Raw genomic sequence first — 18,562 nt, 5'->3', positions numbered from 1 at the left:
AAACTCAACAAGACAATTTGTACAAAATAATAAAATACCGCATTAATAGATATTTTAATACGTAATCTAAATATTTACACTTTTATTAAACAAAACAAAAAATATGTGTTTTTCCATAGTGATACTGCTTCATTTAAGGTGTGGTAGTTTCTTCACTACACTGTAGGGGGCAGTAATGATCCTGACGTTTGGATGTCAAACTTGACACGAGGAGCGTGAACCCACAAGCAAGTGAAATACTTCCGAGATCAACAAGATGGCGGCTCAAACCGGGTTGGCACCGGCTTCTGTGAGCCGCAGTGATGTCCCTACCTTTCCTCCGGTGGCTCTTTCCGCGGAGGCCGCCCCGTTCACCCCGCTCGGGACGGACGGCTGGCGGCTCGGCTCACCGTCGGACGTGGAGAAACAGTTTTCCCGCTGCGCCGCGAAGCTCCGAGCCCTGCGGGCAGACTCCGGCCAATTGAGAGAGGAGCTCAACCTACTGTTTGACCAGCTGCTGTCCGAAAACTACAACAAAACCTTCGACTTTAATATCAACATCCGACCAGAGGTAACGTATTCTCTTTTTGCTCGTATTGCGACGACTGTTACGTTACGTCTTTTAGCTTAAAACACAAACTAATGAAATTAGGTTGTGTGGTAAAAATTCGGGCAACATCAGCCATTTTTGTCCTGAGTGAAAACATCCTAGCAACCATCCAGTATTCCCTAGCAACCGGCCTGTATCACCATCCCACGTCATACACCCCAGCAACCATTTTGCATTCTGGCAAAACACCCAACGACCTACCAACAGAGAACATCTGATCAACCCCTCATACTACCACCCCCTAAAGATTTAATGTTGATGTGTTTTTCCATTGTATATACACTGCTGCATTCTGGGAGGATTTACAGCACTGACTGTCAGCTCAAATCAAACTATCTGCTCCTCTCACAAGAGAAAATATTGTATATGGTTTTAATATAAAGGGCAGTAAGAGTAACCTGATATTGACAGTCCTGATACTGGCAAAATATTTCAACTCACACATCCAAACCCCTTTCTTTGTTTGAAAAGGGACCTTTTGGACAATCACCTCAGTCCTTTAAGACTAATGAAGAAAAAAACAAGCGAAGGCTCGTCTCAGAGCTTATGGGGCGACAGAATCTCAGTCCATGGGGACTCGGGTTGGGAACTGTAGGGTCACCAGTTCCAAATTCCTTGTCCAGAACTAATATGCAGTGTCCTTGGCACTTCTGAGAAGCCCTTGAGCAAGGCACTGAACCCCCAACTGCTAGGGTGCCTCTCCATGGGCAGCCCCCTCACTCTGACATCCCTCCATATAATGCACGTATAGGCCCTGTTGTGCATGTGTGTGTATTTCGGACCTATATGTATATGACAAGAGACAACAATTTCCCCAGAGGGATCAATAAAGTATGTCTTCTTCTTCTTCTTCTTCTGACGGTGATGAACTGAAAATATATGAGGACTCCTCACTAACCATACCCGCTTATCCTGTTAGGGGTCGGGGGGTGCTGGAGCCTATCCCAGTTGACAGTGGGGTACAGACTATCACCCACAGGGCTGACACATGAGACACAGCCATTCACGCTCACATTCACACCTACAGCCAATTTAGAGTCACCGATTAACCTGCATGTCTTTGGACTGTGGGAGGAAGCCGGAGAACCCGGAGAAAGCCCATGCAGACACTTGGAGAACATGCAAACTCCACACAGAAGGGCCCCCCACTCTGCGTTCAAACCAGGAGCTCTCTTGCTGTGAGGCGACAATGCTAACCACTGTAACACCATGCTGCCTTTTTCTCCACGCTGTGTTATATTATCATTTTATATAATTCAGTCTTTCTTACTTGTTGTACCTTGTTTCTTAACAAGTGCTTTTTTGTGGTTATGGATTATGTGCATTGTTGTTTGTAAATGAAGAAAAAAACCAAAACAAAACATTGCACTTCCCTAGCAACTGCTTAGAACACCCTAGCAACCACTTAGAAACAGCCACCCATAACGTTGTAAAACTAGCAGCCACCTTTTGACTCATTAGCTACCTATCCAGCACCCGCAATGTCCTACCAAAAATTTTCCAACATCCCAGCAAAAAAGAAAGTGCAAGCAGGTTTTGCTCTGGGGCCTAAATGTTCTTTAAAAATGTTTTTGCCTTTTCTTTTCTTTTCTATTTTATCTCTGCATTAGCATCAACATGTGTGGTGTTCAGGATTAATTACTTTGTTCTGTGAAAGACAGTCTTTGCTGAGCTTCTGAATTTTCCATTTCAGGATGTTTGCACTCTGCTGAAACATGTCAGCTGTCTTGTGCCACTGAGTCAAGAACATCTAGTCATCAAACTCTGCCAGCTAATACATCATCTACTCAATCAGCTCAAGGTAACGAACAGCCTTTAGTAACAGTAGACCTTTAACTTCTAACTGTACACATCTACTCATATACTGACTGTGACTAGGTATGCAATCACCTGAAATGTGCTGCACTTTTTTTCTCACTGTCTCTCCTCACCTCTTTTTAAGGTAATAATGGACGAGCAGACATTAGACGTGTTGGTGAACTATACCGCCAAGGCACTGAAAATGTGCAGTACATGGACACACTCAGATGTCCTTCTGGCACTCTCCACAGTAGTGTACGGGAACGGACCTCAGTGCCAACAGGTAGGTATTTGTACAAGCTCTGTGAATGTGTATTGTAGTGATAACTGTTGAATATTTACACAAAGATTTTTCTCTTTCAAAGCACCTCAGTGACTTACTGGGTGAAGATGGAGTCCTCCTGCTGTATAGCTCTCCATCTCAGCCAAATATGGAGCTACGCCGTGTTGCTCTCACCTGTATGGCCAACATCTGTCTCAGGTACTTCACCATGCTTATATATTTATATATACATAGTGCAGTTATGTCTACTGTTTGCCTGCTTTTTAGACAATGTAAAAACATGGACACGGTGTGTCTGATTTGTTTTTGAAGAGATGTTTTAAAACTTTAAGGTAGGGTTCACCTCTTCAAATGTTGGAGCCAAAATGTATGAAATTGGACATTGGGGTGAACCAGGGGAGAAACAAGCAAACCAAACTTAGTCCTTAATGTTTTCTTAGTGTAACAATAACTCTTTAGATTTCCATCTAGATGCACATTACAAGAAGTGAAATAAGACCATCAGATCCTGTGGTAAAATTGTATTGACGTTGCCTTTCAAGAGAGAATTCAAGGATTTTCACCAGTAGGTTTTAAAGTTGGCTGTGCTTTCAGGGATCATTTTTGTAGTTGTTGACTTGAGAAATGTTTTTCTTTTAGGTCCAGTGTGTAGGATTTAGGGGGATATACTGGCAGATGGGATATAATATAATAACCATATTTTCTTGAGTGTATAATCACATGAAAATAAGAATTGTCGGGGCATCGGTGGCTTAGTGGTAGAGCAGGCGCCCCATGTACAAGGCTGTTGCCGCAACGGCCTGGGTTCAACTCCAGCCTGTGGTCCTTTGCTGCATGTCACTCCCTCTCTTTCTCCCCCTTTCACACTTGTCTGTCCTGTCAAATAAAGGCTAAAAATGCCCAAAAAATATCTTTATAAAAAAGAAAATAAGAATTGTTGCGTTATCGTTACCTTAGAATGAGACATTTATATCTATATAGGGAGCATAGCCATGTTTCTACTATTGTTTAGAACAGACAAACCAAACAGTGGCTCTAGACAGGGCCATTCGCGTTTTCACATAAGCCACCGTAGTTAGCAGCCCCTCTGCAATGAGCAGTATCGAATAGACACAGATTTTTAAAAATATAAAACTGCGTTATTCATCGTTAGCGACCCATCCCCACAACATGTTCTCATTCCAACTTGTCAAATACTGCTGCTTTGTCAGTGGACATACCCGTCAGCAGTATTTGGCAACCTGTGCTGTTGCCTCCTCTAAAGCTGGTAAAAACCTCCTGAACAATGAACACTGAAGGAAATCTAACTGCGAGAAGTTTCAGCAGGTTGCGATCTGCAATCCAAACTGCTAGATGCCACTAAATCCCCCTAAATTTTACACACTTGACTTTGAGTTTGAAAGGTGGCACTGAAAAGGTTGTGGCTTGGCTGCAGCTGTTTTCACTTTGGATTATAATGAGGGTTATAACTCGGGCATCACAGTAAATAATATCCAGATATTTCAATTTCAATTATTCAAGTCTGCCATACCAACCTAAATGATGATGGCGATATATCAGTGTTCTTTCAGTTCAGTTATTGCAGGTTTAACTTCTTGTTTCTGGTTGGTTGTATTGTTTCTCTCCAGGATTCCTGGTCAACCACCGCTGGATGATCAATACAGGAGTGTATCTTTCAGAGTCTTCCTGAAAACACTGCAGTCACCCAAACCTCCCAACACTGATGAGCTCTTCTACTGCATGGTACGGATAATTGGTGTGTTGAAAAGAAAATTTCATTGGGATAGAATGCATTTAATCATAGTTGACCCACACCTGTCCATGTGTCCTCTGTGCAGGTGATCCAGGCAGCACTAAAGGGACTTCAGTGTTGTCTCTCAGGAGGGAAGTGGAAATTTGGTGGAGGGGAGGAGCTTGGGTCTGTACTGGCTGCACTAAAGGTACCAAATTGTAGAACATCTGTTGCTTTATCTTTTTTTAAATCTCTTTTCCAGCACAAACAAAATGACAGCTATATTATGTTGTAATAATCTGGAGATCTGTACATGTTTTCTGCAGAGGCTCATGTTTCAGGGAGCTCCAGGTGTGAGTGTCGAGTGGCCAGCAGTGCTTTACCCAGCACCTCTTCCTCAATATGAGGGTCTCCCTTCATCGAAACCTGCTGAACCAACAAAACCCGAACCAGCAAAGGACGCAGCTGTGCCAGGCAAAACCTCAGGAGTAAGACAAGTCTTATTTTTTTGTTGATAGAGATTTAAGTAAGGACAGTTTCAAAATCAGTGCTTAATATCTCTCCTTAGAATAAAAAGAGGAAATCAAGAGGAAAGGGGAAGAAGACGAGCACTGAGGAGAGCAGAGGGGATGATGGAGAGGAAGATGATCGAGAGGCAGTGCCTGCATATCAGAAAGGAGGGGGAAGAGATGGAGGCAGAGGTGAAGGAGAATTCATGTCTAAACTCTCTGGCCCATCTCTCTACCCGTCCTGGAAAAGAGCCAGCTCTGACTCTGAGTTTTCAGACCCAGAGGGCAGTGCACAGTGCAAATTAAGGTACAGAAAAACACTGTCCATATCCATCCATCTCACCATCTCTTTTTTGGTTTATTTGGTTTTAGTTTTTACTGGAAATTGAAGATGCCTTTTATTGCTGCAAGCCTAGATGTCTTGAAAAAGTGCTCTGTTATTTTATTTTTGTAATGCTTCATGAACGGGTGAGAAATCATCCTGCATAATTTTTCTTTTAGGCTTTACCACGGTCGTGTGCGTCAGAGAGCACTGCACTGTCTGCTAGCGGTGGTAAAAGGTGTTGAGAAGAGGACTCTGTATGGCTACTGGTCCTCCTTCATACCTGACTCCCCTATTGGGGGGCCGCCGCCTCTCACTCTCCTCACAATTATCCTGAAGGACCCCTCACCAAAGGTATTAGACAATCTCACCCATGTTAACCCTCTCAACTTGAATGGCTGTAGCATCCCTCTCCTTCCTCTCCATCCAGGTGCGTGCATGTGCACTTCAGGTGTTGTCGGCCATGCTGGATGGCTCCCGTCAGTTCCTGGCTGTGGCTGAAGATACAGCGTCTCCTCGTACGTCTTACACTCCTTTCTCCTTCACGCTGGCTACTGCCGTCAGAGAACTGCACCGCGCTCTCAGTCTGGCTCTGCTGGCTGAGACGTCCCCTCAGACGCTCACACAGGTCATAAAGGTACAATTGGATGACCCCTTTACCTTCTGAAACTTTTTCCTCCGGGTTATTGCTGTTTTGTTCTCTTCCCCAGTGTCTTAAACATAACAAAAACCTTTTTACAAGAATGATTATGTTGATTCAGATTGTTTTCAAACGTAATGTTAAGAGTGAAGCTTTATTGTACAAAGTTAGCACCCAAACATGAGCTTATCTCCACCTTTCCGGTCTGTTAGTGTCTGGCATACCTGGTGGCGAATGCTCCCTACCACCGTCTCAGACCTGGTTTGCTCAACTCACTCTGGAAGCAGATGCGTCCCTATGTGCGCCACAGAGGTCTGTATTCCGTCAGTGCATTTAGATAACTGCACACATTGATTAAAGGGAACATAACACTGTTAATACAGCTGCTCCCTGTCTACAGATGTGAATGTCCGTGTGTCAGTCCTGACACTCTATGGGGCTCTGGTGACGACTCAGGCGCCTCTCCCTGAGGTGCAGCTCCTCCTCCGACAGCCAGAGGGCAGCGGCGGCAGCAGCACTGGCTCCTTCACGCCGCAGGACTCGGCTCTCAGCTGGAGACAAAGAGACGGAGTGTCCTCGCCCTCTCGCACACCAGTCAAATCCTCCCTGCACACGCACTCCCCCCAGGTTTCTCACACACCGAGGGAGGAGGACAGCACCCCGCCGTGGCTTCTGCAGCTGTGTGTGTCGCTGGTGACTCAGCCCAGAGAGGACCAATCAGACAGCGAGGGAGCAGGAACAGGAGGGGGTGCTGCTTTAGAGCCCTCTCCCGTCCGACTAGAGGCTCTACAGGTGAGAGATGGTGGATGAGACAGAAAGTGACAAAAGAAAGCCCCAAACTGATATTTCTAAAATCTGAAGATGTTGTTTTTTTTAAAGTCTTTCCTGTGCCATGCTTCAGGTCATGTCCCACCTGGTGCGTGGCTACTTCTCTCTAGCCCAAGTATCTCTGTGTGAGATTGGGCAGGTGAGTGCTCGCTGCCTTGGGGAGACAGACCCCTCCATACAACTGCACGGAGCAAAGGTAACACCTCCTAGTTTCCAACTCCATCTGTAAAGCCTGATTTATAGTAGGGCGCTTGACACTTGTGAGGAGTGTCCCCCCACAGAAATTATACAACACGCAAAACACACACAATGTTTTCTTCTTTTGCTTCTTCAAAAAGTTTCAGTCGTCATAATGGTAACCAGATGCTAACCTTTAGTCGGCTTGTTTAGTTACATTTCATCATCCTTTTGCATTTTGATAATGGAGGCAGTTCAGGCAGGGAGCTACAGAGTGAATATGTCCCTGTCCAACAAATGCACGATATGGATGAGCAAATATACTTACAGTTTTTCCAGATGTCTGATCTTTTTGATGTTTTGATGATCTTGACACCCTTATACGGTGCTTTTACTGCTCTAGCAGATGTGTCAGAGAGGCTTGCCATGACAACCTAATCACATTGTGCAACAGAATGTGACGGTTTTAGCGACATAACAAAATTATCCAGGTGTGCAGCATGAAAGGAAAGGTAACTGGTGTAACTTTTTCAGTCAAAAATGCATAATTTCTGTCGAGTGACACATATTGAAAGTGTCCAGCACCCAACTGTAAATCAGGTTTAAGTGATTTCCACAAAAGTTGTGGTTTGTGTGTCCCTTGCACTTTTTAGCCTCAGTAGTCCAGATTGTGTAAATGTATGTTGTAAAACCAACATTCATGGGGTCAAGATCTCTGCACTGACGTCTACATCTTCATCTTTTATTCAGTTACTGGAGGAGCTGGGGACAGGAATAATCCAGCAGTACAGAGCAGAAAACAACGTACCTGAGAGCTCCAGGGTCCCCATGAACCAAGTAAGTACAAACTGTCTTTAAACTGTATCAAGGTAGACCTGTTTAAATTTGTTACAAGATTTTTTCTGATTTCCTGTTGCTGTTGTACCCTTGGTTTAACATAGTTTCAATGTCACTTTTTAAGAAGCACCAAAGAGATAAGAGAATTTTAGGTTTAGTTAACTGGGATATATTGATGTGTTTTCACTCAATGAAATAGGTGGTGCTCTTCTGGTCAGAAGTCTTGAGTGGTCCACTGAATGGAGCACTGCAGAACGAACAACACCCCACGCTGCAGACGAGCGCATGCGACACGCTCTCCTCCATCCTGCCGCAGGCCTTCGCACAGCTGCCTGTGAGTTTCCCTTTGATAATTTCTATACAGCTAACACTGAGCTATACAGTCATCAGCTGTAGGTGTAATGTGTGTAATGTTGTTCTTAAGGATAAGACGCAGCTGATGTGCATCACCGTGCTGCTGGGGCTGACCTACAGTGAAAACTATCTGGTGAAGACCGCAGCCGTCAGAGCTCTGGGAGTCTACATACTTTTCCCCTGTCTGAGAGAGGTAGGGACTCTGACCAGCAACTATGAACATACTGAGCACTGTGAAACATGTTTCTGACCCATGATGATCTGTTTTATCTCTTCCTCTCTGTTCAGGATGTTATGTTTGTGGCAGATACAGCAAACACTATCCTTGCTGCCCTCGAAGATCGATCCCCAAATGTCCGTGCCAAGGCTGCCTGGTCCCTGGGCAACCTCACAGACACACTTATTGTTAATATGTAAGAAAACATGGATAATAAGGATTGTAGTCTGTTCATAGAGATTTTATTTTTGTAATCTCTTTATCCTGTGTCTCTATCAGGGAGAGTGTAGGTGTGGACTTCCAAGAAGAGTTATCAGACATGCTGCTGCTCAAGATGTTGCAGGCAGCCACCCGAGCATCGGCCGACAAAGACAGGGTGAGAGCATTAACTCTTAAATTAAGTTTACACCACATGACTTTCAAAGTCTTCAGATTGCTTTATTGTTCACTACTCAACTTGCTGTCTTGTAATTAGGAATCTTGAAGTAGTAGTACATGACTGACTGGCAACAGGGGGTCACACACTATGAGATCTTTGACCAGGAGGAATCCCAGATGAGTCAGTCATGTGATGCGAACCCCTTGCAAACACACATGCACCACTTGTCTCTGTCCTCAACAAGTGTCTTGCTCTCTTGTTGGCTGTAGCATGCTGTCAAAGTCCCCAACAGGTTCAGATATGTAGCATACCGGGGAGTGTCCATGTTGCATCGGCGAACCTCTCAGCTTGCGTCTTTGAACAGTTTACACATACCGCTTGAGCGCCAGTTTGTGAGGTTTGAGCCAGCACCAATTTGCCTCTGATCTGGGGCTTTGATCCACGAGTTTCAAAAACTGTCGACGAACAGATAATCTGGGTGTAGTCATGTAGTGTGAACTAGGCATTACACACAGGAGCAAAATTCATATTTGTTAGGGTTTGCCACATTTTGTTCTGCTTTGTAAGTTGTTAAAAAATGGATGCAACTGAAACTGAAACAACTGAATCTGTGAGAATGTTAATAGACGTAATTATGTAAAGTTATGCCAGCTTGCTTGGTATAACCTCATCAGTATGACTGACTGTGTTTTGATATCCTACTCATCAGTATCTGCCCCTGTGAAGACACTATTTTCTAGTTTTCTTTTTGACTGTCTCCCACCTCTCTGAACTCTCCAGGTGAAGTGTAATGCGGTGCGAGCACTTGGAAATCTGCTTCATTTCCTGCGTCAGAGCCAGCTGACCCGCTCTGCGTTCCAACGTCCGCTGGAAGAGGCAGTACGTGCTCTGGTTAAAACCGTCCAGTCAGAGGCCACTATGAAGGTCAGGTGGAATGCCTGTTACGCCTTGGGAAATGCTTTCAGAAATCCAGCCCTGCCGCTCGGTAAGTGTTCATTCATTCACCTGTGTTTGCCTTCACTATGACATGATCAATGTGGGTCGTCAGATCAGACTCTGTGAGCATACTTACAATAGAGAGATTTATAGAAGATCTTTTGGGAACTATATCAAGCAGCTGGTTGAGAGTTTTGTCAATATTTGGTATCTTTCACATGGTTTTGTTTGTTGAAACGGTGTAAATTGTACCCAACAGTGATGGATCTGAATTTAAGTTTTTGTATTAATGATTTCTGTCTCTTCCTTCCTCTCAGACTCAGCCTCGTGGTCCTGTGATGCCTTCTCCTCCCTCTGCCATGTTGTCACTTCCTGCAAGAACTTCAAGGTGCGGATCAAGTCTGCTGCCGCTCTGGCAGTTCCTACCAACCGCGCCTGCTACGGGGACACAGAGCGGTTCAGCTGTGTGTGGCGATCCCTGGCTGCAGCGCTCGAGAACAGCGAAGACACAAATGACTTCTTAGAGTACCGCTACAGCGCCAGCCTGCGACACACGCTCTCACAAGCTCTCCTACACCTGCTCAGCGTCAGCCAGTCTCAGGACATGCTTGCCTTGGGGGCATCACTGGCCGGGGAGGAGGGTGGGGGCATCAAAGAGCATTTGATCAAATATCTGAGAGCGGAGGAAGGAGGAGGAGAGGGGGCGGAGGGAGAGAAAGAGACAGGAGGGGACAGTTTCACCCCTCAGCAGAGAGTCAGAGGTCTGCAGCAGACCCTGATCAGACTGAAGGAGTTGAAGGCTGAAGGAGAGAGATGGAGAGAGGAGGAGAGCGGTAAAGAGGTGGTGGTTTATTTCCTAGAGGATTTGTTAAAGACCTGTGAGGAGCAGTGAAGACTCCCATAACCAGCTGTAGCGCTGGGTTTCAGTTAGAAAACTAGCTGAGATCAAGAAGATGGCACTCTCAGGTTGGGCACTTGGAGGAGAAATATCCAAGCAGCTGTAACCAGCTTTGTCATAATGTGATTGTAGGACATCACAAGGAACCACAAGACTGTCTTAAAAAAAAGGCCACTTTTTTTTCTTATGTACATTTCAAGACATTTTGAAGGTCACAGTGGCTTTTATTTCCTTTTTATTCATCTATTTGCACTCGCACTCTTTTATGGATTAACATCTGACGTACAAAGACATGCCATGTAATCATGTTTTGAGAACAAAATAATTTAAGTGATGAAAATATTTTGTTGTTGTTTAACAAAATTTTGTTGCCCAAGTTAATTAGGACAATTTTTTAAATTGTTTTGATGTAAAGAGAGTTTTGTCTGAACATGTTTGACTGCATTGAACATCAATTTGATTATTCTTTCCTTGGTGTTGTAATTTACATACATCTGCGTTAATGAGATATTTATCGATATATGAAAACTACTATTTCACAGCAATAAATCAGATTGTGAAGTCCACTGCATTGTCTGTGTGAACACAGCAATGATGCTGACTGGACACATAGAACAGCTAGGAAGATGTTATCCATACTGAACATAATTTAAATGCAGTACAAAAGTGTTATGTTTTGTTCAGTGTATAATATGTAATAATAATAAATATTTTCAGTTATATTCACACTTAAATCATCAAGCTTTAGTGTTTTATTTGGCAAAAATGTTTGTCATTGATTGATATTACAACATGATGACGCAGCCAGCAGGGGGCACCAGAGTGCAGACCGGAGGGGAGGAGCTGCCGGTGGATGATCCGGTGGTTGATTAGTGATGCCTGGGTGCTGACAGACCACGCTGCTGCAGGAATGGACGCCTTCGAGTTGTTTCGGAAACTCGGAGCTGGAGCTAAATTTGACCTGAAGAGGTTTGGTCAAGACGCTGCTCGGTTTAAGGTAAAGTGAACAGGTGTAGCTGGTGATACACTGCCTTAAAAGAGAGACTGATAACCTCACGAGCCCCGGTTTCATATAGTTTGGCTAGCAACGAGTTGAAGTGTGCCGTAGTGTTTGTTTTTCGGACATGTTTTGACATTTTAGTGAGATTGAATGCTTTAATTTCGTTTTTAATTTGATAAGTGATCAGGTTCAAGTGTAATATTCTCTGACAGTGACTGTACTCGTGTTGTATTTCACAGGTTGCCAGGTCTCACGGTGGGGAAGCGTCCACAGATGCTCTCTCTGCGATCGATTATTTTGGCACAGGAGCAAATAATGGATCCCAGAGCAGTTCGCAGGAGGACGAGGAGGATGATGAAGGAGAGGATTATGAGGTGGGAAGTGACAGTGGAGATTCAGGTGCAGGAGGCAAAAGGAAGCAGAGGGATGAAGAGAGGGACGTGAAGAGAAAAAAGAAGAAGATGAAAAGCAACCAGGTGGAAGGTAAAGGATGCGGCTGTGTGCTGCTGAACACATCAGACATTACAAACTGATCAGCAGCTGACCATAGATATTGTTAGGATTATCTAAAGTTTAGAGATATTTTTTATATGTATGACCTGTTTGTATTAATCATTACTCAATCAGCATTTGCTGATTTAGTCTGTTACCATTGTTACCATTTAGTCTGATCACCATTGTGATCTGATTATTGTCAGGTTTTATTATTATATTTTTATTACACTTAAATTTATTAAACTTGTATTTAAGACACTGCCTTAGGCTCAGAGAGCTTTTGATTGGTATTTCTTTACTTACAAGAAAAACAGATTTTATACTTACTCATTCAGGATAAATCTAAAAATAATTGATAGATCAATCAATAATAAAAATGATAATTAGTTGCAGCCCTAGTGTGATGGGCCATTTTAAATCAAACATTTGGTGATGGAGAGATGAAAACAAAAGTTAAGCAGCCAACTTTATGTTATTAATATTGTATTGAACTGTTTTCTTATGTAAACAGTGTCACTGTTTGTCAACAAATCAAACAACTCGGGACACCCAGCAGCTCAGTGGGTGCGGTGTCCCATGTATAAAGGCAGTGTCCTTGCCGCAGCGGCTGCAGGTTTGATTGCAACCCACGGTCCTTTGCTGCATGTCATTCCCCCTTTCTCTCTCCCCTCTTTTACACCAATAATCTGTCCTGTCAAATAAAGGCAAAAGCTAGAAAAAAAACAAAACGACTCTTATAAACAATATGAAAATAAAAAATAGATGGATTAATCTAAAATAAAAGGTCCACGCACATACAAATTAAATCTATATACCTACATTGATATGCACCATAATATAATCTAATTTCCAAACAGCTAATTAATTTTCAGACACATAAGGAGTGTATATGCCTGTATTACGCACATGGTGAGCGATTTACTTAAAGATCTGTCCACATTAGCGATGTACTCTCAGTAGTCTCTGCATTTCGCCACATATTTCTCAGTCCTGTCCTTACAGCTGAAGGAGATTTGTTTGTGTGATACAACTTTTGCCAATTCTGCGAACCTTTCCTGAAAGAGGGCTCACCTGGTTTCCTCCAGTTTCTCTTTGCTGCTGAACATTGTTAAAAAAGACCCCAGTCAATTTGTATCTGTTATATGTGGAAAAAAGTCACTTGTCTGGCTGTATGAAAGTGATATTGTATTTCTGGATATGGGTTATACGATGATGACAATGATATAAATTTGTCTGTAAGAGACATTACATGCTGTATATACAGACGTAGCTGTGACATCTCCGTGCATGCAAATCAATGAGCAGGACTGCTTTATAACAATAATAGATTTGTTCCTCTCTTTCTATTTTGTCCATAAACAGTTTCTCAAATAACACACTAGATCCAAATATATTATCACACTAATACAAAGTGACATATACTGTGATATTATCCACTTCATCCAGTCCCACATGGCTCTTTGGAATGTGTTTAAAATGTAAATTCCACATCACAACAGTGGTTTGTGGCGCCATTTTAAACAAACAGGATGTAGCTCTTAATGTCAGAGATTCACTGCTGTTTACTGTCTTCTGTCTGATTGAAGCTGATGGCGGAACGTTGAAAGACACGGAGGGAAATGGCATCACCTGGACCTCCTCGCTGGACAGAAAGATCCAAAACCTGTCAGGTGACGGGAAGGAGAAATCCTCGCTGAAGAGGCTGAAGCATCTTCACCAGGAAAAGGTCCTCATACAGAGACAACTCGATGAAAAGATTCTATATGATTCTGACAAATACTAATCTGACTTTGAGTTCTGTAACGTCCTTTTCTCTGTATTTTATTTTAGGTGAATCGTATTCGCTCTCAACACCGTATAAACGTACACGGCTGCGACGTGCCTGACCCTGTGTGCACGTTTGAAGAGCTACAGTCCGAATATCGTCTAAACCCGCGTGTCCTTCAGAACCTCAAAGATGCAGGGCTGAACTCCCCTACACCCATACAGATGCAGGCGATACCGCTCATGATGCATGTGAGTGCAGACACACACATTCAGTGGTTGGTAAATAACGTAGAGACGTTATGTGATGATTTCTGTGTGTCTGGTTTCTTGCTCAGAGTCGGGAGCTGCTGGCCTGCGCTCCCACGGGATCAGGAAAGACTTTGGCTTTTTGTCTTCCGCTGCTCGCCCACCTGCAGCAACCGGCCAACCTGGGCTTCAGAGCTGTGGTCATCTCTCCGACCAGAGAACTGGCCAACCAGGTACACAAACACACTCAATGGCTGTTTTTATTGTGACAAGAAGGTGACCTGAAAACATGAGTGTCCAGGTTTTATTGAATACATTTAGAGTTTCAGCTGTTGCTAAAGTTGTTTTGTGAAATGATCACACACATTTGCATGTATCACTTTTGTTGTTCTGTGTTTAGACCTACAGAGAGCTGCTCCGCCTGTCAGAGGGAGTGGGATTTAGAGTTCACATCATAGACAAAGCCTCTCTGGCAGCCAAGAAATATGGACCACAGTCAAACAAAAAATATGGTAAGAAAAATGTTTTCACAGAAGAGACAAAATATGAGATATGAACTGGCTTTACCTCACCTCACTGTTTACCTGCTGCGCTCCTGTACAGATATACTCGTCAGTACTCCAAACAGACTCATCTTCCTTCTCAAGCAGGATCCTCCAGGTCTCGACCTCAGCAGGTAACTCTGAATTTGTTGCTCTCTGAAATTTTTCTTAAAGGTGCCCCATGAAGGTTTATTGCAAACTAGCAAAAGTTATGTATACACTATGTTTACATGCACACTAATATTCCACTGTTATTCCGAATATGACAATACTTTTGATTTGGTTGATTTGGGTCATGTAAACAGCGTATTCTGTTTGTATGTCCCAAATTAAACCCTTTAGAGACGTGGAAAATACTGGTATTATTCTTGTTTTAATAGCACTCTTTGGACATTCAAACATACAGTCGTAATATGTGTCTCAGCTGGGGTTTTTGCTGCTGTTACCACCACAAAGTTAACTAACCATACAACCACAACATTGATTCTAATGGGGGACCTTTTGTTGTGTGTCTTACCCGTCACTCCCGTCTCATTTCCTGTCTCTGTCTCCACTGTCAACTGTCAAAAAAAAAATCTTGAATAAAATGGGAGATTGATTGTTGTGTTTTGTTGGTGTTCAGCGTGGAGTGGCTGGTTGTTGACGAGTCCGATAAGCTGTTCGAGGCCGGCAAGACGGGCTTCAGGGAGCAGCTCGCCACAATTTTTCTGGCCTGCTCCGGTTCAAAAGTGCGCAGGGCTTTCTTCAGCGCCACCTGCACGCCAGATGTAGAGCAGTGGTGCCGTCTGAACCTCGATAACCTGGTGTCTGTCAACATTGGACACAGGTAATGATCTACATGTAGAACTCCTTACTTTGATTGAGTTGTAAAATCTGATTCTCACTTTAGAAAAATGAATTTATCATCTCAGAAACACGGCAGTTGAGACGGTGGAACAGGAGCTGCTGTTTGTTGGGACGGAGAACGGCAAACTGGTGGCCATGAGGGACATCATCAAAAAAGTAAGGACACTCCAGAAAGGTGACTGTTTAAGCTTGTGATGAATTCATGTTTCATGAATTAATTAATACAAACTTGTTCTTTACCACCTAAGATGATTAAATGAGAGGATTTCCTCTTTGCTATTTTCAGGGTTTCCTTCCTCCCATGCTGGTGTTTGTGCAGTCTATAGACCGAGCACGGGAGCTTTTCCATGAGTTGGTATATGAAGGCATCAATGTGGATGTGATCCATGCCGACCGCACACAGCAGCAGGTACGTTCAGACACTTAATGCACTGTATCAAAAGTCCTGTATTTGTCACTGAAGTGCAAACTTGTACTCATGCTCCGTGGCTTCTCTGTTTCAGAGGGACAACGTGGTGAACAGTTTTCGCTCCGGTAAGATTTGGGTGTTGATCTGCACGGCTCTGCTCGCCAGAGGAATCGACTTCAAAGGAGTCAACCTCGTGCTGAACTACGACTTCCCCACCAGCGCTGTGGAGTACATCCACCGGATTGGTTAGTTTGTATTTATAATCAGTCGTTTCACGATAAGATCATCCTGTATCAGGGATGATTAATCGATTTAAGGTACACTATGGAGGATTGTCAGTTACTGTTTGTAAACATGCTCAGCAGGCAACCCTAGATTCACTCTCATTTGGCATTTCGCCTCGCTATATTTGCGTTTTTTTCTTCGCTGGGTCTCTTGGATGTCTGCTGCTTACTGTCTGGCACTGAGTGCTATGATGGTACACACTCATAAACATCCTGAGCACAGAAAATACATGAATAAATACAGGCAGAGGACAGAGTCTCTGCTGGAAAATACATCACCACACACCTCTAGTGGGTCATAAGTGATGATTGAGAAGGATTAGCTCTGTACAAGTCTATACATGTTTTTTTAGGAAAATCCTGCATAGTTATATCTTTCATAACAACAAAAATGTCAATTATATGTATCGATTGATGTATTTCTCCCCTATCTCTTCCTGTCTGCTCATTGGTTTCCTCATATATCATTCTTTTTGCTGCTCCTCAGGTCGGACAGGTAGAGCTGGACATCAGGGGAAGGCCATCACCTTCTTCACAGAAAATGATAAGCCCCTGCTGCGCAGGTACATGGATGCAAAAAGTGCAAACTGACGTCCTTTGCTGTGAAACATGTACAGCTTGTTTTTGTGTTTGACTCTGGAAAATTAGTTTAAATCAAAGTTTGATAACACAGCAAATTTCAGGTGAGGCAGACAGGTCATCAGATGTTATGTTTGATGGTAACTAGCACGAGGCCAAACATGACGTCACTGCTATGAGGTAAATGTCTATGACCATAAGCTTTCAGGGGCTTATAAACTAACGGTAGGTAGTGTTACCTCCCTCACGGTGTCGGCCAAGTAGCTGAAAGCAAAGAACACGAATGGAGGCAGAACACTTAGTATTGCAAGCTTCCAAAATTTTCTACAATCTACATATTTCTCTGAATCTCTTTCTCTCTGCATCTGTTTCCAACAGCATCGCCAATGTCATAAAACAAGCTGGCTGCCCTGTACCCGACTACATGATTGGCTTCAAGAAGATACACAGGTAAAGGAGATAGATTCCACAATAATGAATATATTAAAACACATTTTTGCTTTTATTTCTTGCTTTAACTGATCAGTCTCATTTTTGTAATATGACAGTAAGAGTTCATCTGTATTTGTCTGTTTGTAGCAAAGTGAAGCGGAGACTTGAGAAGAAACCTCCCAAGAGAAGTACCATTTGCACGACTCCTCGCTTCTTAATGAAGAAGAAAGGCAACGCACCAAATAAAGGACAGAAAGAAAAGAAGCAGAAAGGAGAAGGTGGAACTCAAACAGCAGTGCAGCAGCATAAAAAGGAAAAGAAGCCCAAAGGACAGGGGCTGAAGAACAAAAATAAAAAACAGACAGAAGGGGGAGGAGAAAAGCACAAGAAGACATCTCAGAAGATGGGGTCAGATTCTTCTGGAGCCAAATTAAAAAAGTAAGTATTATTAGTATTATTGCTAATATACATCATTGTCTAACGATCTGTTTAATGCCATAACTGACATTTAATCTGATCGTGTGCTTCAGAAATATGACATGACAAAATGCTCTTTTCTTTGTTCGTTAACTTTGTCCACCAGAAAAAAGGGGAAGAAAAATAAGCCACAAGACAAACAAAGATGAGTGGAACAAGCAGACTGATTCGGAGATGGATGTGGATTTTTTTTTTTTTGTATTTTATTTGACTGATCTACTGCCAATTTTCACATTTGTGCTTTGTAATATCGGAGTATAAAATAAACAGGTTTACACATTTTTGTGTTATTGTGTTTCTTAATCAGTTACAATTGCTCACTTGTAACTTCTGACATTGATTTAATATTTAACATTCTGAAAGTTTTAAACTATTTGTAACATAAATGAAACTGCAATTAAAGGCAATTGTGAGAGAGATGTGAAAACAATATAATATACATTCATTACTTGACATCAGAATTTTACCCTTGACACAGCTCACTGGACCTGATCAGAAAAATATTCAGACTATTGAACAGATAAATTGTACTTCATGTGATGGCTTAATGGAAAGAAAATTGGATGATTTTGCATCTTAGCGATACTTTTTATACCTACAGTATAATTAAGAAAATACCTTCAAAAATAAATTATATTAGCAATAAAAAGTGCCAATCTGCAAGAGTTGCTTCAGAGCGGCAATTTTTAATGAAACAAGCAAATAAAAACAAAGCAACACATTGTGGGAATATACAGTGCCATATTCAACAAATAAAACAATCATACGCTTTCACAGCCTTCTTGTTTTAACATAACCAAATATGGTGCTATATTCAAGGTTCAAGGTTCTTCATTGTCAAATGAACAATTACGAGAGCAGACGTTGCCATTGAAATACTAGAGTCACAGGCTCCCTCCAACAATGCAATTTAAGTATGTATGTTAAAAAAAGGTAAAATCACACAAGTAGAAGAAAAAGATGCATGAATATAAGGATATTGTA

At 42.7% G+C, this 18,562-nt stretch overlaps 2 protein-coding genes across 2 annotated transcripts; both read left to right on the top strand.

Annotated features, from left to right (window-relative positions):
* Positions 1-255: 255 nt before the first annotated feature.
* Positions 256-11,222, top strand: heatr6 (HEAT repeat containing 6). The gene is made up of 20 exons (XM_049591753.1): positions 256-550; positions 2,283-2,390; positions 2,532-2,672; positions 2,755-2,870; positions 4,301-4,415; positions 4,511-4,612; positions 4,731-4,892; positions 4,973-5,220; positions 5,415-5,589; positions 5,666-5,872; positions 6,088-6,187; positions 6,276-6,667; positions 6,777-6,899; positions 7,631-7,717; positions 7,917-8,051; positions 8,142-8,264; positions 8,360-8,484; positions 8,568-8,664; positions 9,448-9,652; positions 9,921-11,222. Exons 1-20 carry the CDS (start codon positions 257-259, stop codon positions 10,493-10,495), a joined length of 3,630 nt encoding a protein of 1,209 aa, XP_049447710.1. The 5' UTR covers position 256; the 3' UTR covers positions 10,496-11,222.
* Positions 11,223-11,354: 132 nt separating this feature from the next.
* On the top strand, positions 11,355-17,857 carry ddx52 (DEAD (Asp-Glu-Ala-Asp) box polypeptide 52). The gene is made up of 15 exons (XM_049591758.1): positions 11,355-11,498; positions 11,741-11,984; positions 13,583-13,722; positions 13,827-14,012; positions 14,099-14,242; positions 14,410-14,521; positions 14,613-14,685; positions 15,174-15,377; positions 15,463-15,553; positions 15,684-15,806; positions 15,901-16,051; positions 16,578-16,653; positions 17,048-17,119; positions 17,249-17,539; positions 17,685-17,857. Exons 1-15 carry the CDS (start codon positions 11,355-11,357, stop codon positions 17,725-17,727), a joined length of 2,094 nt encoding a protein of 697 aa, XP_049447715.1. The 3' UTR covers positions 17,728-17,857.
* Positions 17,858-18,562: the final 705 nt, after the last annotated feature.

The sequence above is a fragment of the Epinephelus fuscoguttatus genome, linkage group LG12 (genome assembly GCF_011397635.1).
Source record: "Epinephelus fuscoguttatus linkage group LG12, E.fuscoguttatus.final_Chr_v1".
NCBI lineage: Eukaryota > Metazoa > Chordata > Actinopteri > Perciformes > Serranidae > Epinephelus > Epinephelus fuscoguttatus.
The sequence above is the reverse complement of the archived record's forward strand: the minus strand, read 5'-3'. Positions and strand labels throughout refer to the sequence as shown.